Source organism: Schistocerca serialis, chromosome 9 (genome assembly GCF_023864345.2).
Source record: "Schistocerca serialis cubense isolate TAMUIC-IGC-003099 chromosome 9, iqSchSeri2.2, whole genome shotgun sequence".
Taxonomy (NCBI): Eukaryota; Metazoa; Arthropoda; class Insecta; order Orthoptera; family Acrididae; genus Schistocerca; species Schistocerca serialis.
This window is the reverse complement of record NC_064646.1, coordinates 293,158,728-293,185,236: the sequence shown is the minus strand read 5'-3', so window position 1 is coordinate 293,185,236 and position 26,509 is coordinate 293,158,728. Positions and strand designations below refer to the sequence as shown.

Below are 26,509 nucleotides of genomic sequence, written 5' to 3'. Positions count from 1 at the left end.
TGTGGCTTTGGAATTTTTCTTCGGAGGTGAGGTGATGTGATGTGGCACCACTCCATGGATTGCTGTTTTGTTTTGTCCCCTGTGAAGATGTTCAACAAAAAATTTTCATGCTCAACCTTGTAACATGATGCAAACATTTCCACACGGATGGTCCTTCATTTCTCTTTATGGTCTTCTGTTAGGCAGTGAGGAATCCAGTGGGCACACAACTTTGACTACCATAACGCATGTATGAGTATGTCAGCACTACCAACGGAGACATCCAGTTGGGCAGCAAGGTGTTTGGTCGTGATCCATTGATTACAAATAATGATAAGTCCACTCGTTCCAATACTGCAGGAATCACAGCTGTTTGTGGCCAGGCGGCATTCAGGAGATAGGACAGATGTGTGCAACCTATTTGCAACGATGACAGATGCCTCACCCAATGACTCACCACGCTTTTGTTCTCTGCCAGGTCTCCATGCCTACACATGCCAATGAATATCTACGATGTTCGGTTTTCCGCCAAAAGAATCTCAATTAAAGGTCTCTGCTTGGAATGCACCTCCATTATAGACACCATTTTGAAAACTACACGTAGCACCACCACCGTCAGAACGTTATAAACAACTATAGAGGCTGATGCGGAAATATTCCACGATGTCCCACAGCAAATTCCAAATTTTCTCCACTGAAATTGCCTGTATTAATTATTCAACACCCCTCATATCTTGAGTTACAAGAAAATGTTTTAATGTCATGTGCCTCACTGGTTTATTATTACAGGGTACAATCTACAAAGCGCATTCGATTTTAAGCAAGGATTATATTACCATTCTGCTACCTAAATGTATTGGAAATACTATCTTCATTGTCATTTTTTCAAAGTATTTTACATTAATGACTTATACTTTAAAAAAGTGAGATTTATTTGTAAAATAAACAAAAAAGGGGTAAACAGATCAATAGTCAGGTGTAAGAGGGAGAAATCTTTTGTAAGAACAATGGATGCTTGCAGGATAACCATAACAAAGAAGTAACTTACACTGTTTCCTTTGTTTAATCCATAAGTAGTTGCACAATTTCATTGACTCTTTTATTTCATTTCCTGTTTTGAATGAATGTGTACTTCTTTTATAATTACTTGTGTAGTAGCTCTTTTTAATTTATCATGTTATTCATCTGAGGTGCTTGCATTGATCATAATGACAGATCAGCTTTGTTTACATTCACTTTGTAAATTTAACTATCTGTCCATTCCCACACATGACAATGAAAATGAGTAAGAATAGGAACCTTTCTAGCTAATGAATGTGGTTGCCACAGGCCATCTAGAGGAATCCCTCCTAACTGCTCTGAAAGCCAAACCCCTCACCTGGTTCAGATTCATTTATGACATTTTTATGATCTGGACTGAGGGGAGAGCACATTATCTGCTTTCCTTCCGAGCTTCAACTACTTGCTCCACCTGATGCTCCTCAACCCAACAAACCACCTTCCTCAATGCTGGTAACCACCTCAAAGGTAGCTGCGTAAGTATCTGTGTCCATATCAAACCTGCCAAGGATCACCAACACCTCATCATCTACTGCTGCCACCCATTTCATACCAAGAATTCCCTTCCATAAAGCCTATCCTGAATTCTCAACCTGGTCATGAAAAAATTGTGCTTCGTGTTGTGGTTTTCAGCCTGAAGACTCATTTGATACCACTCTGTCACACTTGTCCATCCTATGCATGTCTCTTCATCTTTGCTCATTTACTCCAACCTGCATCCACTCAAACCTGTACATTAGTTACTTTATCCATCCATTTAATCTTTGGTTTTCTTCTACATCACCATTTTTCAAATGGTTCTATTCTCCTATTGTCTGTGCTATTTACTATCCACATTTACCTTCCCTAAAGGCTACATTCACACCAAATAGTTTCAAAACAGACTTACGAACATTATACTGAAGTTAGACGTTAACAAATTCCTCTTTCTCAGAAACGGGATAGGTGGAGAGGCATGGGGCAGGGAGGAGGATGCAGAAGCATGCAGGGACATTATGGTGACATGTAGGTTTGCTAGGTGCAGAGTTGAGTGGCTGTGCTGGGATCATACCACTAGTATACCAGATCATACCACTAGTATTGATATTTAAGCCACAAAAATATCCTTCTGGGTGGACTATATAGTGCCTGCAGTACTGAGTAGTCTCTATTTAGTTTCTGTAGTTACAAAATACAGTACAAACTGACATCATCTCATATGCTCTTTTATCTTCCTACAGATCCAGAACACAAATTCAGTGAGCAAGAAATCATCTGTTTTAAGGTACGCCATTGCCTCCAAATGATAATGCAAGGTTTCTCCAATCCTTCAAAAGCAGTACAATTGCTACTGCTAACAGCTCACCTTTATTGCAAGTGCTGACATATGTCTGGAAATATTAACCGGCAAAAACACAAAAGATATGATATTATGAGAAATGATTGCATAGTACTATGCACTGTCATGCATACTGAGAACAAATTTCAGGCAATAACAAATCATCATTCTTTGGGTATTGTGGGCTCTGGTGCCATAATTCTGTGTGAAGGACACTGAGGTATGACCCAGATGGAGAACCTAGCTAGATGCCAAGATGCCATGTCTATTTGCCCTGACCTAAACAAGACATAAAGAGGTTTATTTTTTTTCTTTGCATTGTCTTTTTCACATCCTGGAAGACACCCACACCAAACATTACATCAAAATCAATAATGAATATTCTTACAGTTTTTACTCTTTGCATTTGAGTTATTGCCATAAGCTACTGTTTTTGGTAACAGCCCACAGTTCATACTGCACCATTTCCAAACACTATCCACTCAGAAGAGCACCCATCATACGATGGATGCCATACAAATGGCCCCGTTTATAGTGTGAATAAGAACTCCATCGTGGATGAAAATGAGAAAAAAAAAGTCTAGTAAACATGGCCTCAAAAATTTATACCTTAAAAGCTATAAACATGTGTTCATCTTCACAACTGTGATAGATGTCTCTTCTACTGAAAGCTCTTTGCTTTCTGTATTTTTAGAGGTGGTAGTACAGGTCAAAACAACGCTAAAATATCCAGTAAACATGGGCTCTAAAGTGCATACAGTCAGAGCTGTCCGGACTTGTTCATCTTCTCTACTGTGAAACACATATCTTCTACTAAGTGCTCGTAACTCCTAAGGTATGCATTTCAGAGCCCATGTGTACCAGACATTATCCTCCCCCCCCCCCCCCCTCCCCCCCTTGATTTGGTCCATACTACCACATCTGAAAGTTTGTTGATGGAGTTCTGGTTCACCCTGTATGCATTAACCAAGAATAACAGCAGAACCTGGCACTACCACAAGCTGCATGATCCCAGTGATCCTGCCAATCCTCCTCCACCATCACCTCTGTCACAACCGAGAAATACACCTGCAGTGGACACGTCACTCTCATCAGGGCCCGCTCTGCCTCTGGCATGTTTTATGGCCTGTTGGGTGCTTAAGGCTCCTTGCCATCAGGGTCATCAGTATAGGACCGTTTGGTACCTTTCACCACAACTGATTGCGATTTATTGATGTTGGGATATGATTTTGTAGGTAACAATAATCTGCTGTCATCCATCAATACACTAAAATTGGACAGTGATGACTCTGATGCCCCCAGTTCCAATCCCTACCCTAACATGCTTGGACATGGCTACAGATCAACTTCAATATGTTCCGTGTGAGGACTGCTTCTGGAGTTTTCTGTCCCGACATTCCTCAGAATGAACATACCATGGAGTAGCATATCACGTCATTCTCAATGTTGTAACTTGTCTGAGAGTTCTACATACTGTACTACTGTATTCATATTCTTTGTATTCGGTGAAAGAATATCTACTGCAGGCAACCATGGCCCTTTTAAATGGTTGCTATAATTCAATCCCACCTATGTTTCTAAGATCCAATACTACAGTACATGCCGGCTGAACTTTCCATGGGAGCCACTTAAATTTGTATTCAACTAAATTTGAATAAAATTTCATAATTTGAAACTCATTTTTAAGATCCATAAAACAGCTCTCATGGAAAGGGGAGGAAATATATGTGGTGAGGAGTGTTATTGGAAACAAGATTTTAACACATCACAGTTTTCTTAGAAAGACAGATATGGAGTTCACAAATAGAGAGAATTTTCACAATAAGCAAAAGTAGTGAGGATGTGACCAAGACAGAAAGCAAGCTTAATGACCTTCCGGGTCTCCAGCCTGAAAGATGTCTGAATATTACCAGATCTGTCAAATATACACTCACAATCATCCATAGACATGAAAAATGAAGCAAATGAGAGGGGAGAGGAAATAAACATCAGTTGTTGTGCCATTGTTTCTGTAGGATGTTGTTCAGCAGTTGCTGCTGTTCGTGTTCTGGTATTTTCACTAGCTATGGTTCCACTGCATGACTGAACATCTCAAAAGTACACTCCAAAATTATCATAAATGTTCTGTCTGACAACAGTCAAATGCCAAACATGTAGGCAAAAATTTCAACACTAAGAATGGTTTTCCTCATAGTGGGTACCACAGAACAAAATTTATAATACATGGTGACATTTTTCACTTTCGTTGTATTTATTTTACTGATTCACATTTAGCTACTGCGTTTAGGCAACTTTCAAATAATTTTCTGCAGTAGAAAAATGTGCCATATTTGTATCTTCTATTTGTTTAGGTTCAAATATGCTGTCTTGCTGGTTTGAAGCTGTTGAACTATGTATTCTAGTAAGTGGACACGCATTACAAATGTTATTAAAATACAATATATTTGTCTGTGTGTGACAGTATGTGCACATGCAGCAGCACAACACTGCTCTACTACACAAAGATTAGTCCAACTATCATTTAATGATAAGGAAGAACCAATGTGTATTATGCTGGAAAACCACTTTGATGTCCACATGATGGCTAATTTCCTGGAATTTGGGAACTGGAATGTACTGAAGACTAAGTACTGCATTCATCTTTACATCATGGTTAAATAGAAACAGGCAAATAAGTAGAAACTTAATTAGCAAATTTTAAATCCTGGAATGGATCATAATCAGGTTTGAGAGTCACAGAGGTTCTTTTTTCTTTTCTTTATTTTTTTAAAGGGACCAGACTGCCACAGTCATCAGTCCCTTTTTCCAAAAAACTAAAACCACCCAAAGAGAATAAAAAATGAACAACAGGAAAGACGGCAGACGACACAGGACAAGAAATACTCCGACAGAGAACAGACAAAACAAATTAAAATCACACCGAGTGTGATGGTGGTTGGCCGACCATAGGGAAGAAAGGAAAAGCCAACCACCGAGAACACATTAAAAACTCAGTTTAAAATCGGAGGCCAAAAGCCAGAATCAACATTAAAAACAAACACTCAGAGTAAATGATAAAAAAAACCCTGCTCGAATAAAATGTAAAACTAAGCTAGACATAGCAATGTTGTCAATTAAAAGGGCAGGGAGCGTATCAGGCAGCCCAAACATCTGCCTGAGCACGGTTAAAAGTGGGCAGCCCAACAATATGTGGACCACCGTCAAAGCCGACCCGCAGCGACATAGAGGCGGGTCCTCATGCCGCAGTAGAAAGCTGTGTGTCAAGCGGGTGTGGCCAATGTGGAGCCGGCAAAGGACTACTGAGTCCCTGCAGGTGGCTCGCAGGGATGACAGCCACACACTCGTTGCCTCCTTGATGACACGGAGTTTGTTGGGGGTGGTCATACCGCACCATTCAGCATCCCATAACGCAAAAACTTTTCGGCGAAGGACTGCTCGCAAATCAGTCCCTGGGAGGCCAATGTCCAGAGATGGTTTACTGGTGGCCTCTTTCGCCAGGCGGTCAACATGTTCATTGCCGGGTATCCCAACATGGCCGGGGGTCCACACAAAGACCACAGAGCGGCCGCTATGAGCAAAAGTATGTAGGGACTCCTGGATACCCATCACCAGATGAGAACAACGGAAACACTGGTCGAGAGCTCGTAAACCGCTCAGGGAATCGCTACAGATAACGAAGGACTCACCTGAGCAGGAGCGGATATACGCTAGGGCTCGAAAGATGGCGACCAGCTCAGCAGTGTAAACGCTGCAGCCAGCCGGCAAGGAACGTTGTTTGGAATGGTCCCCTAGAGTTAGCACATAACCAACACGACCAGCAACCATCGAACCGTCAGTGTAAACAATGCCAGAGCCCTGATACGTTGCGAGGATGGAAAGAAAGCGGCGGCAGAAAGCCTCCGGAGGGACTGAGTACTTCGGGCCCTGTGCCAATTCCAGCTGAAGGCGAGGGCAAGGCACACACCACGGGGATGTACGCAGAGGTGTCCGGAAAGGAGGCGGAAGAGGTAAAGCCCCAAGCCCGGAGAGAAGCTCTCGGACGCGGACCGCGATCGTACACCCAGCCCTGGGCCGGCGTTCTGGAAGATGCACGTGCGACTGTGGGAATAGTAGCCGATAGTTAGGATGCCCGGGCAAGCTGAAAACATGAGCAGCATAAGAAGCCAGCAAACGTTGGCGGCGTAACTGCAGTGGAGGGACACCCACCTCCACAAGTATGCTGTCCACTGGGCTGGTCCGGTAAGCACCAGTGGCAAGGCTTATCCCGCTGTGGAGGATTGGGTCCAGCACCCGCAATGTAGATGGGGATGCTGAGCCATAAGCCAGGCTCCCATAATCCAGACGGGACTGGATTAACGCCTGGTAGAGCCGTAACAGGGTAGATCGGTCGGCGCCCCAGCGGGTGTGGCTCAAGCATCGCAGAGCATTTAGATGCCGCCAACACGCCTATTTAAGCTGCTGGATATGAGGCAGCCAAGTCAACCGGGCATCAAAAACCACCCCCAAAAACCTGTGTGATTCCACCACTGCAAGAAGTTCGCCGTCAAGATAAAGCCACGGCTCTGGGTGGACAGTGCGTCGCCGGCAGAAATGCATAACGCAGGTCTTGGCTGCCGAAAACTGGAACCCATGAGCTACAGCCCAAGACTGCGCCTTATGGATAGCGCCCTGTAGCTGATGTTTAGCAGCTGCAATGCCAATAGAGCTGTAGTAAAGGCAGAAGTCGTCAGCATACAAGGACGCTGAGACAGACGTTCCCACCGCCGCAGCGAGCCCGTTAATGGCTATTAAAAACAGGCAGACACTTAAAACAGATCCCTGTGGCACACCGTTCTCCTGGACTCGGGAGGAACTATGGGAGGCCGCGACTTGCACACGGAAGGTACGATACAACAGAAAATTTCGGATAAAGATCGGCAGAGGGCCCCGAAGACCCCATCCATGAAGCGTAGAAAGGATGTGATGACGCCATGTTGTATCGTACACCTTCCGCATGTCGAAAAATACAGCGACCAGGTGCTGACGGCGGGCAAAGGCAGTACGGATGGCCAACTCCAGGCTCACCAGATTGTCGGCGGCGGAGCGGCCTTTACGGAATCCACCCTGAGACGGAGCCAGAAGGCCCCGAGACTCCAGAACCCAATTCAAGCGCCGGCTCACCATCTGTTCAAGCAACTTGAAAAGTACGTTGGTGAGGCTAATGGGACGGTAGCTGTCCACCTTCAAAGGGTTCTTGCCTGGTTTCAGAATGGGGATAACAATACTTTCCCGCCATTGCGACGGAAACTCACCCTCGACCCAGAGACGGTTGTAAAGGTCGAGGAGCCGTCGCTGGCAGTCCACTGAAAGGCGTTTCAGCATCTGACAGTGGATGCCATCTGGCTCAGGAGTGGTATCGAGCAAGCGGCTAGGGCACTGCGAAATTCCCACTCACTGAATGGAACATTGTATGATTCTGGATGGTGAGTGCGAAACGAAAGGCTCCGACGTTCCATCCGCTCTTTAATGGAGCGGAAGGCCAGGGGGTAATTCGCAGAAGCGGAACTCATAGCAAAATGCTCTGCCAAGCGGTTTGCAATGACGTCGGAGTCAGTACAAACTGTTCCACTCAGTGAAAGCGCAGGGACGCTGACAGGGGTCTGAAAGCCGTAGACGCGTCGAATCTTGGCCCAGACCTGCGATGGAATGACATGGAGGCCAATGGTGGACACATACCGCACCCAGCACTCCTGCTTGCGTTGGCGGATAAGGCGGCGGGCTCGCGCACGCAGCCGTTTGAAGGCGATAAGGTGTTCGATGGAGGGATGCCGCTTGTGACGCTGGAGCGCCCGCCGGCAATCTTTAATCGCTTCAGCGATCTCAGGCAACCGCCAAGGCACAGTCCGCCGCCGAGGGGGCCCAGAAGAACGGGGAATGGCAGATTCGGCGGCAGTAACGATGCCGGTGGTGACCGATTAAACCACCGCATCAATGTCATCACTAGAGAGGCTCAATAGTGGCAGTGGAGGAAAACAAGTCCCAGTCAGCCTTATTCAGAGCCCACCTGCAAGGCCGCCCATAGGACTGACGCTGTGGCAGTGACAGAAAGATCGGAAAGTGGTCACTACCACACAGGTCGTCATGCACACTCCAGTCGACCAACGGTAAGAGGCTAGGGCTGCAGATCGAAAGGTCGATGGCGGAGCACGTGCCATGCGCCACGCTGAAGTGTGTGAAGGAACCATCATTTAAAAGCGAAAGATCGAGCTGTGCCAATAAATGCTCAATGGTGGTGCCTCAACCTGTCGCCAGCGACCCACCCCACAGAGGGTTATGGGCGTTGAAGTCGCCCAGTAACAGGAAAGGTGGCAGCAATTGGGCTATCAGCGCAGCCAGGACATGGTGCACGACATCACCATCCGGTGGAAGGTAAAGACTACAGACGGTAACAGCCTTTGGCATCCACACCCGAACAGCGACAGCCTCTAAAGCTGTTTGTAGAGGGACAGACTCGCTGTGAAGAGAGTTAAGGACATATATGCAGACGCCACCAGACACCCTTTCATAAGCTGCCCGGTTCTTATAATAACCCCGATAGCCACAGAGGGCGGGGGTTCGCATTGCTGGACACCAAGTTTCCTGAATAGCAATACAGAAGAAAGGGTGAAGGCTGATAAGTTGTCGGAGCTCAGCTAGATGGTGGAAGAAACCGCTGCAGTTCCACTGGAGGATGGTATTGTCCATGTCTGAGAAAGGCATGACGGGACTTTGAAGGCAGATTACACCGCTGGGTCACCTGCTGCGTCCAATTGAGCACCGGTGCTAGTGCTATCCATGGCGTCTGAGGGACCGGCGAGATCGAGGTCCTCAGCGGACGCCAGAATCTCCACCTCGTCCTCAGACGCAGAGCTTGTACGAAGCGGTGGGAAGGGTGCCACCGCAATGTCGTTGGTATTGGGGACTTTCTTCTTTTTCGGCTTCTCCCGCTGTGCCTTCGGTGGTTCAGGCTTCATGGGCTTCACTGGGTCAGTCACAGGGACGGACGACGACTGTTAGGCCCTTCAACCAGGGACTGGTGGTTGTTTCAGCCACATGCGGGTGTCCGCTTTTCCACTGGTAAGAACTTGCGACAGGAGGTCCCCAAGGGACCCCTTCCTGGTGAGAGTAGCCGAAGAAGTCTTACGCTTCTCCGGCTGGGAAGGGGGAGCTGATGTCCCCGATGGTTGTGCGGGTGTTGCTCCTGAAGAAGATGGAGCAGGAGCAACAGGGTGTGAAGTGCCCCGCACAATCAAGGGGGATGTTGGATTCTGACCAATCATAGAACCAACCGTACGGGACAACACAGGAGATGGAAGAACCGTCGTTGCAGCAGCGGCGTACGTTAACGTCATTGGCACAGGATGGAGCCTCTCATATTTCTGCCTAGCCTCAGAGTAGGTCAGGTGGTCCAGGGTTTTATATTCCATTATCTTCCGTTCTTTCTGGAAGATCCTACAGTCCAGCGAGCAAGGGGAATGGTGTCCTCCGCAATTAACACAGATGGGAGGCGGAGCACATGGAGTATTGGGATGCGAAGGATGCCCACAATCTCGACATGCGATGCCGGAAGTACAGCGGGATGACATGTGCCCGAACTTCCAGCATTTAAAAGACCGCATCAGAGGAGGTATATATGGCTTCACATCACAGCGGTAAACCATCACCTTGACCTTTTCAGGTAAAACATCACCTTCGAAGGGCAAGGTGAAGGCACCGGTGGCTACCTGATTATCCCTCGGACCCCAATGGACGAAGTGAACACCTCGTCGTTCTAGATTGGCGCGTAGTTCATCGTCGGACTGCAGTAGAAGATCCCTGTGGAATATAATACCCTGAACCATGTTTAAACTTTTATGGGGAGTGATGGTGATGGAAACATCCCCCCAACTTGTCACAAGTGAGCAACCTCCGTGACTGGGCAGAGGATGCTGTTTTGATGAGAACCAACCCAGAGCGCATTTGGACAAGCCCTCCACCTCCCCGAACTTGTCCTCTAAATGCTCCACAAAAAAATGGGGCTTGGTCGACATAAATGATTCCCCATCAACTCGTGTACACTCGAGGTACCAGGGTGAATAATCTCCACTGCCTTCTTTAGCCATACGTTCCTCCCAAGGAGTGGCCAGGGAGGGAAACGATCTCTGATCAAATTTCTTTCCATTGAGGTTAGACCTCGATCGGTTAGAGACTGCTGGTGGAGGCCCACCAGCGAGAGATGATGCACGCTTCATTGCGGGTCATCCGCCTTGATGCCACCCACTCCGACCAGGGGCTCTCCCCAAGGGCGCCACCCAGCCACAGCAAAGACCACCTGGCAGGATGGCCTTTGCCGGGAGTCCCGATGCCACAGAGGGATAGGCATCTACTCCTCGGCATACGTGGGTAGGTAGCAGCTCAGGCATCAGCAGTGCGATCCCTGTGTAGTCAGGGGGCTACCACCAAGAGGGTACATGACGACCCCACCACAACGGACTGGCTACCGTGCTGGATGTCGGGTGTCGAAATATCCATGTACATCACGAGGGCAAAGATGGAAGTGCACAACGGAGGGAATGTATGCTCTCCGGAACACACTGCAGCGGATGTGGACGGAAGCTCGATGTAAATCCAACTCCATGACAATATCGGGTGTGCCAGATCTTAGGGCAAGATGGATTTAAGATGCACCACGTAAAGCGGCCTGCCCCAAATGGTAAGCACTAACGGAAAAGTTGGAAAGGTAGTGGTCAAACCCCTTAGGGGACCATCATATTAAAGGCTGAATCAGTTGAGACTCCTTTTAGTCACCTCTTACGACAGGCAGGAATACCATGGGCCTATTCTTACCCCCGAACCCGCAGGGCAGGGGGGGGAGGGGGGGGGGGGTGTCACAGAGGTTAAAAACTAACATGCATTCATGGATAATTTGTACTATCTAATGTGACTGATGAGTAATTACAAAAAGAATAACAGAATCACCTGTGCTTCACAATTTTTGACCGTTGTATATGTGCCCTAGTGATTACACAAAGGCAAAAAAAGTAGTAAGGTTTTTTTTTTCCAATCTACACACAAACTTTTCACAGTTTACATTTAGCTTCATCACAAATTTTTGCGTATTAACTTTTCTAAGTCTAAGATTATCACATAAATATAATAAATTGATAATATATTGAAACTGCAAAGCTTACCTTTTTATGTCAAGCTTCTCATACTAAATCATCATCCACTATTGATGGTATCAAATAGTTTTTATCTAACTGATAATGACTTGCTTCACTTTGCCCTATTTTCTATTTGTTTTCTGAATAGAAAAAAGAAGTGCAATTAATCATGTCATCTGTATGATTACACTTGGTGTTCTGCTTCTGGATGCAAAGAGGAAAAAGTTTTGCGGATGTCTAACACTTGTACATGCTAAGTTCTGTTGTCTTAGCAGATAAGAGTATAATTTAAAATTCACTCTCAAACATTGGAATGTTTGCCCTTGTTCTTTATTGATAGCCCTACTGTGCGCCCATATTTCAGAAATTTAACTATTTTAAACTGAAATGGTCAGTTAGTTGAAATGTGTGACATTTGTCGTACAAATACTGACTTGACTTTTTCTTTCACAGTTAATATTTCTGCTTTATGATTTTTAGAAGCTTCCTTGCAAGCATATACTGGGAAAAGTGAGTGAATTTAGGAATTCTGTTGGCAAGTTTATACTTCTGGTTTGGTTCACGATTTAATGGATTGAATTTTGTTTTTCTTCCCCTGGTATCATATTCTGCATTTGCCAATTTTTTTGTGGGCCAATGTCATTTTTTTGTTGCTAAAATTGTTTGCTCACACAACCATTCTTTGTTTAGTAGTCTCTCTCTACAAGTTAACCACTTTTTGAAAGACTTGACACACTGTCTTTGGTATGTTGCACAAATCATTGGACAAGAGAACTTTGCCAGAGAGTGGATTGATGCAATTTGTGCCCTTTACAAGTTACATTCTACGACATTTGAAAATATTTGTTAACACTTGAGAATATTCTTAAAAGCTTGAGAACATTATAGAACAATCTCAATTTTTTCCCCTCACAAAATATATGGGTGCAAAGAGACATATGACCTGGTGCTCACCATGGTGCGATTGTGATGACTTCTACATCTACATCTACATTGATACTCCGCAAGCCACCCAACGGTGTGTGGCGGAGGGCACTTTACGTGCCACTGTCATTATCTCCCTTTCCTGTTCCAGTCGCGTATGGTTCGCGGGAAGAACGACTGTCTGAAAGCCTCCGTGCGCGCTCTAATTTCTCTAATTTTACATTCGTGATCTCCTTGGGAGGTATAAGTAGGGGGAAGCAATATATTCGATACCTCATCCAGAAACGCACCCTCTCGAAACCTGGCGAGCAAGCTACACCGCGATGCAGAGCGCCTCTCTTGCAGAGTCTGCCACTTGAGTTTATTAAACATCTCCGTAACGCTATCACGGTTACCAAATAACCCGGTGACGAAACGCGCCGCTCTTCTTTGATCTTCTCTATCTCCTCCGTCAACCCGACCTGGTACGGATCCCACACTGATGAGCAATACTCAAGTATAGGTCGAACGAGTGTTTTGTAAGCCACCTCCTTTGTTGATGGACTACATTTTCTAAGCACTCTCCCAATGAATCTCAACCTGGTACGCGCCTTACCAACAATTAATTTTATATGATCATTCCACTTCAAATCGTTCCGCACGCATACTCCCAGATATTTTACAGACGTAACTGCTACCAGTGTTTGTTCCGCTATCATATAATCATACAATAAAGGATCCTTCTTTCTATGTATTCGCAATACATTACATTTGTCTATGTTAAGGGTCAGTTGCCACTCCCTGCACCAAGTGCCTATCCGCTGCAGATCTTCCTGCATTTCGCTACAATTTTCTAATGCTGCAACTTCTCTGTATACTACAGCATCATCCGCGAAAAGCCGCATGGAACTTCCGACACTATCTACTAAGTCATTTATGTATATTGTGAAAAGCAATGGTCCCATAACACTCCCCTGTGGCACGCCAGAGGTTACTTTAACGTCTGTAGACGTCTCTCCATTGATAACAACATGCTGTGTTCTGTTTGCTAAAAACTCTTCAATCCAGCCACACAGCTGGTCTGATATTCCGTAGGCTCTTACTTTGTTTATCAGTCGACAGTGCGGAACTGTATCGAACGCCTTCCGGAAGTCAAGAAAAATAGCATCTACCTGGGAGCCTGTATCTAATATTTTCTGGGTCTCATGAACAAATAAGGCGAGTTGGGTCTCACACAATCGCTGTTTCCGGAATCCATGTTGATTCCTACATAGTAGATTCTGGGTTTCCAGAAATGACATGATACGCGAGCAAAAAACATGTTCTAAAATTCTACAAGAGATCGACGTAAGAGATATAGGTCTATAGTTTTGCGCATCTGCTCGACGACCCTTCTTGAAGACTGGGACTATCTGTGCTCTTTTCCAATCATTTGGAACCCTCCGTTCCTCTAGAGACTTGCGGTACACGGCTGTTAGAAGGGGGGCAAGTTCTTTCGCGTACTCTGTGTAGAATCGAATTGGTATCCCGTCAGGTCCGGTGGACTTTCCTCTATTGAGTGATTCCAGTTGCTTTTCTATTCCTTGGACACTTATTTCGATGTCAGCCATTTTTTCGTTTGTGCGAGGATTTAGAGAAGGAACTGCAGTGCGGTCTTCCTCTGTGAAACAGCTTTGGAAAAAGGTGTTTAGCATTTCAGCTTTATGCTTGTCATCCTCTATTTCAATGCCATCATCATCCCATAGTGTCTGGATATGCTGTTTCGAGCCACTTACTGATTTAACGTAAGACCAGAACTTCCTAGGATTTTCTGTCAAGTCGGTACATAGAATTTTACTTTCGAATTCAATGAACGCTTCACGCATAGCCCTCCTTACGCTAACTTTGACATCGTTTAGCTTCTGTTTGTCTGAGAGGTTTTGGCTGCGTTTAAACTTGGAGTGGAGCTCTCTTTGCTTTCGCAGTAGTTTCCTAACTTTGTTGTTGTACCACGGTGGTTTTTTCCCGTCCCTCACAGTTTTACTCGGCACGTACCTGTCTAAAACGCATTTTACGATTGCCTTGAACTTTTTCCATAAACACTCAACATTGTCAGTGTCGGAACAGAAATTTTCGTTTTGATCTGTTAGGTAGTCTGAAATCTGCCTTCTATTACTCTTGCTAAACAGATAAACCTTCCTCCCTTTTTTTATATTCCTATTAACTTCCATATTCAGGGATGCTGCAACGGCCTTATGATCACTGATTCCCTGTTCTGTACATATAGAGTCGAAAAGTTCGGGTCTGTTTGTTATCAGTAGGTCCAAGATGTTATCTCCACGAGTCGGTTCTCTGTTTAATTGCTCGAGGTAATTTTCGGATAGTGCACTCAGTATAATGTCACTCGATGCTCTGTCCCTACCACCCGTCCTAAACATCTGAGTGTCCCAGTCTATATCTGGTAAATTGAAATCTCCACCTAAGACTATAACATGCTGAGAAAATTTATGTGAAATGTACTTCAAATTTTCTCTCAGTTGTTCTGCCACTAATGCTGCTGAGTCGGGAGGTCGGTAAAAGGAGCCAATTATTAACCTAGTTCGGTTGTTTAGTGTAACCTCCACCCATAATAATTCACAGGAACTATCCACTTCTATTTCACTACAGGATAAACTACTACTAACAGCGACGAACACTCCACCACCGGTTGCATGCAATCTATCCTTTCTAAACACCGTCTGTACCTTTGTAAAAATTTCGGCAGAATTTATCTCTGGCTTAAGCCAGCTTTCTGTACCTATAACGATTTCAGCTTCGGTGCTTTCTATCAGCGCTTGAAGTTCCGGTACTTTACCAACGCAGCTTCGACAGTTGACAATTACAATACCAATTGCTGCTTGGTCCCCGCATGTCCTGACTTTGCCCCGCACCCGTTGAGGCTGTTGCCCTTTCTGTACTTGCCCAAGGCCATCTAACCTAAAAAACCGCCCAGCCCACGCCACACAACCCCTGCTACCCGTGTAGCCGCTTGTTGCGTGTAGTGGACTCCTGACCTATCCAGCGGAACCCGAAACCCCACCACCCTATGGCGCAAGTCGAGGAATCTGCAGCCCACACGGTCGCAGAACCGTCTCAGCCTCTGATTCAGACCCTCCACTCGGCTCTGTACCAAAGGTCCGCAGTCAGTCCTGTCGACGATGCTGCAGATGGTGAGCTCTGCTTTCATCCCGCTAGCGAGACTGGCAGTCTTCACCAAATCAGATAGCCGTCGGAAGCCAGAGAGGATTTCCTCCGATCCGTAGCGACACACATTATTGGTGCCGACATGAGCGACCACCTGCAGATGGGTGCACCCTGTACCCTTCATGGCATCCGGAAGGACCCTTTCCACATCTGGAATGACTCCCCCCGGTATGCACACGGAGTGCACATTGGTTTTCTTCCCCTCTCTTGCTGCCATTTCCCTAAGGGGCCCCATTACGCGCCTGACGTTGGAGCTCCCAACTACCAGTAAGCCCACCCTCTGCAACTGCCCGGATCTTGCAGACTGAGGGGCAACCTCTGGAACAGGACAAGCAGCCATGTCAGGCCGAAGATCAGTATCAGCCTGAGACAGAGCCTGAAACCGGTTCGTCAGACAAACTGGAGAGGCTTTCCGTTCAGCCCTCCGGAATGTCTTTCGCCCCCTGCCACACCTTGAAACGACCTCCCACTCTACCACAGGTGAGGGATCAGCCTCAATGCGGGCAGTATCCCGGGCAACCACAGTCGTAGTCCGATCAGGGGATGCGTGGGACGAGCTGGTCGTCCCCGACAAACCCCCATCCGGACCCCCACAGTGATGCCCATTGGCAACAGCCTCAAGCTGTGTGACCGAAGCCAACACTGCCTGAAGCTGGGAGCGAAGGGATGCCAACTCAGCCTGCATCCGAACACAGCAGTTGCAGTCCCTATCCATGCTAAAAACTGTTTTGCAAGGAACGTCTGAACTAACCTACAGAGAGCGCAAACAAATCGACAAAATTTAAACGGTTATTAAAATACAAGATTGCCTAGTAAATGCAGTAATGCTGCTACTTGCGCACTGCTGACACTGCTCGGCGGCGGAAGGAGACTAAGCGAATTTACACTATTCAGGTACTAAAACGCGATGCTACAACTCTCAAATACTATAATACGCCCGAAATTTATGAATTAAACAATGCAATTACCAAAAACACACAAAGAAATTAAGAATTAAACTATGTAACAAACGAGTGAGCTAGGAGTATACGACTTGCTGCTCAGCTGCTTATCCAACGGCGGCAGGGAGCACACTGACTGACCAACCGACACTGGCCGTTCAAAACAAAAACAGTAGACAAACGACTACGCGAATTTACACTATTCAGGTACTAAAACGCGATGCTACAACTCTCAAATACTATAATACGCCCGAAATTTATGAATTAAACAATGCAATTACCAAAAACACGCAAAGAAATTAAGAATTAAACTATGTAACAAAGGAGTGAGCTAGGAGTATACGACTTGCTGCTCAGCTGCTTATCCAACGGCGGCAGGGAGCACACTGACTGTGACCAACCGACACTGGCCGTTCAAAACAAAAACAGTAGACAAACGGCTACGCGAATTTACACTATTCAGTTACTAAAACGCGATGCTACAACTCTCAAATACTATAATACGCCCGAAATTTATGAATTAAACAATGCAATTACCAAAAACACGCAAAGAAATTAAGAATTAAACTATGTAACAAACGAGTGAGCTAGGAGTATACGACTTGCTGCTCAGCTGCTTATCCAACAGTGGCAGGGAGCACACTTAAAGCACTCATCACTCATATCAGTACAACCACAACCACTATGAAACATAAAGGGGGGGGGGGTGAAGGTAGCACTAGAAGAGAGAGAGGGGAGGGAAAAAAAAAATCTGCAACTGGCAGTTGTTGGTTTTGGAGGTATCATCATCTTCACCAGCAAACTCTAATTTGCATTGTGACAGAAGCCATTCCCTGGCTGAAACCAATTGTCAAAGAGTTTAACATACAGCTGCATTAATTTACTATACACCAGTATCTTCACTCTCTACAGCTTTGTTGGTTTAGCAATTGCCATTAGGAATACATTCCATATTATAGCACAAATCAACAAATTAGATAAACTAATTGATGAAACTGACAGTCTGTTGGTGTCAAAGTTTTGAATTGGTTGGTCACTGGTTAGTGATTATTTACATGTTGCAAAGACTGGTTTGCATGATAGATCATAATGATATGAAGCACACCATTTTACATTATTATTTCAAATTAATTTGTATATATGGTTACATTCTCAACATTTCTACATTTTTTGTTGTTATTTCTCCAGAAAAAAAAATTACTAATATGGCTTAATTCCTATCCACCACCTTTTCCACATTACAGTAATAGAAATTATTCTATGGAAAAGGAGTTGTCCAGGAGAAACTTTCCAAGTTTGTTTCCAAATTCTATTCTTGCGGTCTGTCAGACACACTATCAGTTGGTAAGTGATCAAAACCTTCTGTTGCAGGATTGGTTAACTCTTTCTGTGCTATAGACAATCTTAATGTGGAGTAATTAATGTCTTTTTCCTTCTGGAATGTCAATTATGTACATCATTATTTCTTTTAAACCATATTAGGTTATTTAAACGAACTTCATGAGGGAATAAATATATTGTGAAGAAGTAGTCAGAACGCCCAACTCTTTAAACATATATCTACAAGACAATCATAGGTGAACACTACATAATATTCTTAGAGCACATTTTTATGCAATGAAGACTTACTTTCTTAAACATGAGTTATCCCAGAACATTATTCTACATGACGTCGTTGAATGAAAATATGCAAAGTATGTCATCTTAATCATTTATCTTTCCCCAAGATTTGCAATGATTCTAAATGCAAATGTGGCTGAACTAAGTGATTTTAGGAGTTTCAAAATATGATTTTTCCAATTTAATTTTTCATCAGTATGTACACCTCAGAATTTTGAACTTCACACCCTGTTTATTATTTCCTCACAATGCGTTATCACAGGTGCAGTATCCCTAGATATGTAGAACTGATGTATTGTGAAACTTCCTGGCAGATTAAAACTGTGTGCCGGACCAAGACTCAAACTCGAGACCTTTGCCTTTCGCGGGCAAGTGCTCTACCAACTGAGCTACCACAGCACGACTCACACCCCGTCCTCACAACTTTACTGCTGCCAGTATCTCGTCTAGTTCTGCAAAGTTCACAGGAGAGCTTCTGTAAAGTTTGGAAGGTAGGAGATGAGGTACTGGCAGAAGTGTGAGGACGGGGCGTGAATCGTGCTTGGGTAGCTCATCTGGTAGAGCACTTGCCCGCGAAAGGCAAAGGTCCCGAGTTCGAGTCTCTGTCCGGCACACAGTTTTAATCTGCCAGGAAGTTTCATATCAGCGCACACTCCGCTGCAGAGTGAAAATCTCATTCTGGATGTATTGTGTCCTTCTAAAACTGAGGGTGAGACCATTTGCAGAAAACCAGTCAATGGTAACTTTAAGAACTTTGTGCGTGTTTTCTTCCGTTTTTACGTGCATGCTTGGAGTGATTAAAATATTAGTGCCATCTGCAAAAAGAACTAATTCTGCTTGTTTTCTAGTAGATGGAATATGAGCAACAATAGTGGACCTCAGTTTGATGATGATGATGATTGGTTTGTGGGGCACTCAACTGTGTGGTTATCAGTGCCCGTATGAAGTCCCAATCTTTACACAGTCCAATCTCACCGCATTCACGAATGATGATGAAATGATGAGGACAACACAAACACCCAGTCCCCAGGCAGAGAAAATCCCCAAGCTTGCCGGAAATCGAACCCAGGACCCTGTGATCTACACGTAGCACCACTGGCCACTAGACCAAAAGCTGTGGACCCTAAGTTTAATCCTTCTCCCCAGTCAGTAATTCTAAGTGCAACTTTCTGCGCTGTTTTGGTTAGACATGGTATTATCCATCGGTTGACTATACCACCAATTCCTTAAAACTTCAGTATATGTAGGAGATCAGATTTCAATCTGTTTTTACATTTGTGTCAATTCTGCTGGTAGCGCTTGCTCAACTGTTCTTTTATTTTGCTTATAACCTTCTCGCAGTGGCGGCTACTTCTGGGTGTACACGACTTTTTATAGTCAGACAAATATGAGAATGTGAAATTAACAGTATTGGTTGTATAACAGTTACGCTTACCAACATATTTAGACAACTTCAGCTGTTGTCAATAATAAATAATAAATTAATAATAATAATAATAATAATAATAATAATAATATGCATAACTTGTCTGAAAAAAGAAAGAATTATTTTTGTGAAATTTTGTTGTTTTATACAAAATTAAATAAAGTTTACGGCAAGAACGAAATAATGTTTAAGCTTTCACTACTTTCCATTTCACATTTTTGTGTAAGTTGGGGTTTTCATGCTTTTTTATTTTTGCGGACAAATGTACAAGATCCCTACTCCAAGCATTAGTTAACGAATTAACTTTCAGACTGAAAATCAGGCATTCTCATGTTGCACCCACAACAACAATGACAACAACAACTTACGCTTATTATACACTTATTTGTTAAATGTTCACTTGTAGTCATGCGTATTTGGTTCTGTAGCTTTCTCAGACAACGGATCTGGTCTGGGAGGCCGTAGTTCCTTTGTGGGTATCTTTTCCTGGTAATTTTGTTTTCATTAGCACTTAAAACAGATTCAACGGTGTTCATGTTGACACTGCACACAGAAGCCAATCCCTGCATAGTAAGCAACCACTGCCAAACACAAACTGCCGCATGGGGAAATGATTAAATTTAAGTAGTATTATTTACTAACAAGATCACTTCACTAGAATACAAATGAGGTGCTGAGAATCATAACGGCCAAAAGCACGCCATCTTTAACTCCACATTTAAGTGGGTAACAGAGAAGCCAGTGTGACAGCTTTTCGCGAATGTTCATATATATCTAAAATGTGGTCCTACAGTACAGATAAAACCGACATGTCAGAGGCATGAAGAATTGGTAGTCTCGCATCGATGTTGGTGTGGTCTATGATTCTCAGCACTTGTAATTGATTACTGTCTGATAAACTCCAAAACTTAATATACTGTATAAAGTATCTCATTCAGAATCCCACAAAATAGGCTTTTCTATAACTACAACATATAATGATGTCTGATCTCATTTTACTATATAGAGAGCGAATTGCCATATCTGAGGAATGTGCTACCATCTAGTGGAATTAATGCCAAATGAATGGGGACAAAAGTCTGCTGCAGTGTGCTACCACAGAGTGGCACTGAAAGCAATTACATCACGCCAGCATCACGCCAGTTGCACATGTGCAAAAGCTCTTTAAAACGCGCACAACTGAAGGTGTGTTTGTGACCCTGATGCCAACTTTTACAGTTTCACTGCGTCTGGAGGTCCAATGTAGCATAGTGCGAGAGATTTGACTGTATTTCAGTTTACTGCGTTTACATTACATTTAACAGCACTCAAAGAAAAATAACCAATAAATCTACACGGTGTCAAAAGTTAAGGTGTTCATGTGCTCTTGTACTCTTAACCAACAACAGCCACTGCCCTCTTGACTATATAGTTATAGTGCACACGGTAAAGAACCCATGGTACCATTACTTATACATCTACATACATAGAGGCATTTAATCAGAACATCAAGCTCACATGATCTTTATTACAAAATTACAAGCACAGCCTTTCAATAGAACGTTGTTAATCATCTTATTCACTATTCTAAATATTTGACAGTCCACATGATTTAACAGTTCTTGAAACTTAGGACCAGGTTGTCTCAAGTTTGATGATAACTGAACACTTAACCTATTAAATGTAAGTGGGTTATGGCTTCATCAGATTTCAAGCAGATTATATGCGTGAAAGTCATGCTAAATAACTAATCATAAGAAAACAGACATCAACAACACTTAAAGAAGAAGAGCACATAGTCAGAATCTGCAAAACCAACATAATTGCACCAGGACTATTTTCATTTTTAAGCCTGCCAGGCTTGCTGTAAGTATCTGGTATGCGCAAAGCATATAGTGGAGATGCCGAGTTGCAGATACGCACACCAAAGACACTGTCAGAAATAAGCTTTTGGCCATTGTCAAAAAAAAATAGAGAGAGAGAGTGTTTGTGACAGTCTTTTTGTTGTGCCTATGATTCAGCATCTCCCCTATATGGTGAGCAGCAACTTTCCTCTTCATGATATTGTTACATTCCATCCTGGATCTTCCACTGTTTAGTATATACAAAGTCCAGGTAAGCTTTAATATTTAATTTATGGTTCATCTGATTACAAAATAGATCAATGAATAATTTGTAAAATAAGAGAAAGGCAATCATTTACCTTTAGCAGACTGATGGGTGGCATACAGACACATGTAACAGAAAATAGTATGCACAGGAATTGATGGTCTTATACCACTCTCAAAATTAATGTTGTCATAGACTCTCAACATGCAATTCAAAGCTAGAAAGAAGTAAGCTCATCAGATAGGAAGTTAGTAATGTAGTGATGAACATTTATTGAAGAAGAGGGAGCTGTAAATATTGCAGTAAGTTTATTACCTTGAAAAATAAATGTTAGAGAAACGAAACAAAAATCTATGTCTGGTAGAACCATATTACATTCATGTGTTGCTGTGGCCACAGTAGTGCGCGTTTTGTTAACTGTGTGGTTGTGAGTGTGCACTCCCTGCCAGAAGAAGAACCAGAGCTCAAAGGCGAGTGCATACTGTTTTCTGTTACATGGCTATGTGCCACACATCAGTTTGCTGTAGGTGAGCAGTTGCCTTTTTCTTATTTTATGTATCGTTCTATCCAAGAATTTCCATTCTTGTCATAAGAAAATAATTTAATTATGATATATGTTGTAAACATCTACAATTCCTCTTATTTGCTGAAAATCAATATCTTTATATTCGCAAGATGACTTTACATAAATTATGCTAGTACATGCATAACCATACGCAAGAAATCATACATTTTCAATAATCATCAACAGGAAGCGAAGTACCAAGCATATTTACTATGAGCTTTTCTCCATCAGTTAACAACACATCGTAAAATGGAAATTTAATTTTGTAAACATTTTAGTTTGAAAAGTGTATTAGCATAAAAAATTACAGAAACTGCTCTTTTTAGTTTGTTGACAATTAGGCAATTAACCCGTATCTGCACCAGTCCGAAGCAGAACTAATGCTTTCTCCAGGTTTTCTATGGCGGTTGGTACATCATCATAGTTCAAGGCACTACTTGCCCACTTGCAATACTTCTGAGCCTTTGTGATCTGTGCTGGATTCAGTGAAGCTGAACTTCCATTACCTGAAACATGAAAGTAAAAGCTTTAACATACACAAACTGAAGAATGCTGATACATATACCTTTATAAAGAATGTGTAACAAAGGTGAGAAGAAAAACATTGGGAAAGATACAGAAGGACAATAAGGTAGAAAGAAAGTAGATGTAAATCACAAGACAATTACAAAGTATGGACAACACAAGGTTTAAGAGGGAAGGGGGCCACTTGGCGATTTAAATGTGGTATGGAAATTTCTGCTAGAATTTAAATAATTATTTATGTCTTTGCAAGATCAAGAGAACAAACCAGAGTAGTTGCCAAGATCTGATACAGATGTTCATCCCATCCAACTGTTAGTACACAAATGGCAACAATCTTTACAGATCACTTTATGGGAGACAAATATGAATGAGCTCTTCAGCAATCTACAATGTACAAGTCAAAAACTGCAACTCTTGACCACAAGTATTGTGTGGCATAGGTACTACTACAGCTGCAAGCACAGGGTTCTGCCACAGTATAGTACTGTTCATACATCTTGCCCGACTCTTTAGGACCTTTAGGATAGTGTACAATGGACAGGGTTGTTGGTGGTACTACTGCCATGTGCTAGTTCTTAGATGTTGGTATTCAGATTTGGGTGAAAATATTGTGAGCTGTGGAGCAAGGCACCTCAAACAATGGCTTCAGGTCATGGAGGATGCAGAGACATTTCTGTGCCCAAATATTTCTACACAAAGTTTGGCTAAATACACAGAACTGTGGGCCATAGAGAACAAATGCTTCAACTAACTTCTATTTGTTATCAGTAAACAGCAGAACCCTAGAAATCAAAGATAGGTTAGCAGAAATGGATAAGGGATTAAATGAGATTTACTGAAGAACAGTGTGTGTGTCAGAAATTCAATGATAAAGAAACAAAATTATGTCTAACAATGAAAAATCCAGGGTGGAATGTAACAATACTATGAAAAGGAGAGTTGTTTCTACTCACCATATAGCAGTGATGCTGAGTCACACAACAAAAAGGCTCTCACAATTAAAGCTTTAGGTGAAACGCTGCTGCTTAGACGGAAAGTAGGAGAGAGATGGGGAGGGGAAATAGCGGAAAAGGAAAGAAATAAAAAGACAGGGTGTGATTGTGGAATGACGGCTGTGTAGTGCTGGAAAGGGAACAGGGAATGGGATGGATGGGTGAGGACAGTGACTAATGAATGTTGAGGCCAGGAGGGTTGCGGGCACGTAGGATGTATTGCAAGGTAAGTTCCCACCTGCACAATTCAGAAAAGCTGGTGTTGGTACGAAGTATCCATACGGCAAAGGCTGTGAAGCAGTCATTGAAATTAAGGATGTCATGTTTGGCAATGTGTTCAGCAACAGGGTGGGCCACATGTTTCTCGGCCACAGTTTGTCGGTGGCCATTCATGTAGACGGACAGCTTGTTGGCTGTCATGCCCACAAAGAATGCAGCACAACGGTTGCAGCTTAGCTTGTAGATCACATGATTTGTTTCACAGGTAGCTCTGCCTTGGATGGGGTAGGTGATGTTAGTGACCGGACTGGAGTAGGTGGTTGTGGGAGGATGTATGGGACAGGTCGTGCATCAAGGTCTATTACAGGGGTATGAGCCATGAAGTAAGGGCTTGGGAGCAAGGGTTGTGTAAGGATAGACGAGTATGTTGAGCAGGTTTGGTGGCTGGCAGAATACCAATGCGGGAGAGGTGGAAAGGATAGTGGGCAGGACATTTCTCATCTCAGGGCATGACAAGAGGTAGCTGAAACCCTGGCAGAGAACGTAATTCAGTTGCTCCAGTCCTGGATGGTACTGATTTACGAGGGGAATGCTCCTCTGTGGCCAGACTGTGGGACTTTGGGAGGTGGTGGGAGACTGGAAAGATAAGGCACGGGAGATTTGTTTTTGTACAAGGCTGGGAGGATAATTATGGTCAGTGAAGGCCTCAGTGGGACCCTCGGTATATTTTGAGAGGGACTGCTCATCACTGCAGATGCGACAACCACGGGTAGCTAGGCTGTACGGAAGGGACTTGGTATGAAATCCTAAGTGGACGCATAGTTGGTGGTTAGTAGGTTTTATATGGACGGAGGTACTGATGTAGACATCTTTGATGTGGAGGTCAACATCTAGGAAAGTGGTTTGTTGGGTTGAGTAAGGGAAAGTGAAGCAAATGGGGTAGAAGTTGTTGAGGTTTTGGATGAATGTGGATAGGGTGTTCTCGTGACCAATGAATCTGAACCAGGTGAGGGGTTTAGGATTCTGGGTTTATAGGAAAGGATTCCTGTACATTGCACATGAAAAGACTGGCATGTGGGTGCCCATAGCTGTACCCTAGATATGTTTGTAGGTAATGCCTTCAAAGAAGAAGTAATAGTGGGTAAGGTTATAGTTGGTCGTAGTGACTAGGAAGGAGGTGGTTGGTCTGGAATCCATCAGGCATTGGGAAAGGTAGTGTTCAATAGCAGTAAGGCCATGGGCATTAGGAATGTTGGTATAAAGGGAGACGTCATCAATAGTGACGAGCAGGGCATCATGTGGTAAAGGGACGGGAACCGTGGAGTGTTAGTGGAGGAAATGGTTGGTATATTTTATATAGGAGGGTAGGTTCCGGGTAGTAGGTTGAAGGTGTTGGTCTATGAAAGCAGAGATTCTCTCAGTGGTGGCACAGTAACTGGCCACAATGGAGCATCCTGGGTGATTAAGTTTATGGACTTTAGGAAGCATGTACGAGTGTGGGAAGTGGTAGGGGTGAGTAGAGAGGAGGACTCTGGGGAGAGGTTGTGGGATGCGCCACGGATTTGAGTAGTAACTGGAGATCCTGCAACCATGTATCCCTGCTCCCTCCATCTGTGTCAATACAGAAAAGTTTCCTTTTCCCTAGCCAGATCCCAGTCCACATACTGTACTTGTGTTGTTGCTTGGCTCATGGCCTTACAGAAATATCAGTCCTTTCCAAAGGCCTCACCTTTTGCTCCACTCCCAAATTCAATCAGGAGGACTTGTTAAAAACCTTCTCTCCTTCTCCCAGTCACTTCAGTGGAAAAGTATTTTTGCCACCAACCCTACCAATCCAACTCAACCAAAGACCAATACTGAACCTTGCCTAGCTCAGTTCACTCCTCAATCCAACTTTGATCCACTCCCACTGCCCCCAAATCACCCCCTGTTAACTTTCCAGAATTTCTTAACCTCCAACCTTGCCTCACCATCATTCCCCAAATCCCTCAACATGCAAACTAACCTTGCATCTACTGAAAGAACCACAGTCCAACATTTAAAAACTGATACCGACATTTAGAATCCTACCTGCAGACTAAGGCTCCACCACTGTTGTTTTGAACTGCAAGTATTATGTGGCAGAAGGACTCTGCCATCTGTCAGATACTTCCCCTATAAACCTTGCCACAGTGACCCAAATCCAGAAATCCTTAGGCCCATCTCTCCATCTCTCTACTCGCCCCTAGCGATCCCCGCCCTCCTACCTTCTTATACCTAACTACCTTGGATGCCCCATTGTAGCTGGATGCCCCATTGTAGCCAGTTACTGTGCCCTCATTGAGAGAATCTCTGCCGTCATTGACCAACACCTTCAGCCTATTACCCGGAACCTACCCTCCTACATAAAAGGTAACAACCATTTCCTCCACCAACTCTCCACAGTTACTGACACGGTACCCTGCTCGTCACTATTGCCGCCACTTCCATTTACACTAACATTCCTAAAGCC

The 26,509-nt window shown here is 44.0% G+C and overlaps 1 protein-coding gene across 2 annotated transcripts in view; it reads right to left on the bottom strand.

Moving 5' to 3' along the window:
• Positions 1–21,103: 21,103 nt before the first annotated feature.
• The window catches only part of LOC126418873 (vacuolar protein sorting-associated protein VTA1 homolog), a 70,125-nt gene continuing 64,719 nt past the window's right edge, over positions 21,104–26,509 (bottom strand). For both annotated transcript variants that reach the window (XM_050085872.1, XM_050085873.1), the window contains exon 5: positions 21,104–22,788. In XM_050085872.1, coding sequence (XP_049941829.1) covers positions 22,628–22,788 — 161 coding nt within the window. In that variant the 3' untranslated portion in view covers positions 21,104–22,627. The remainder of the gene's footprint in view (positions 22,789–26,509) is intronic.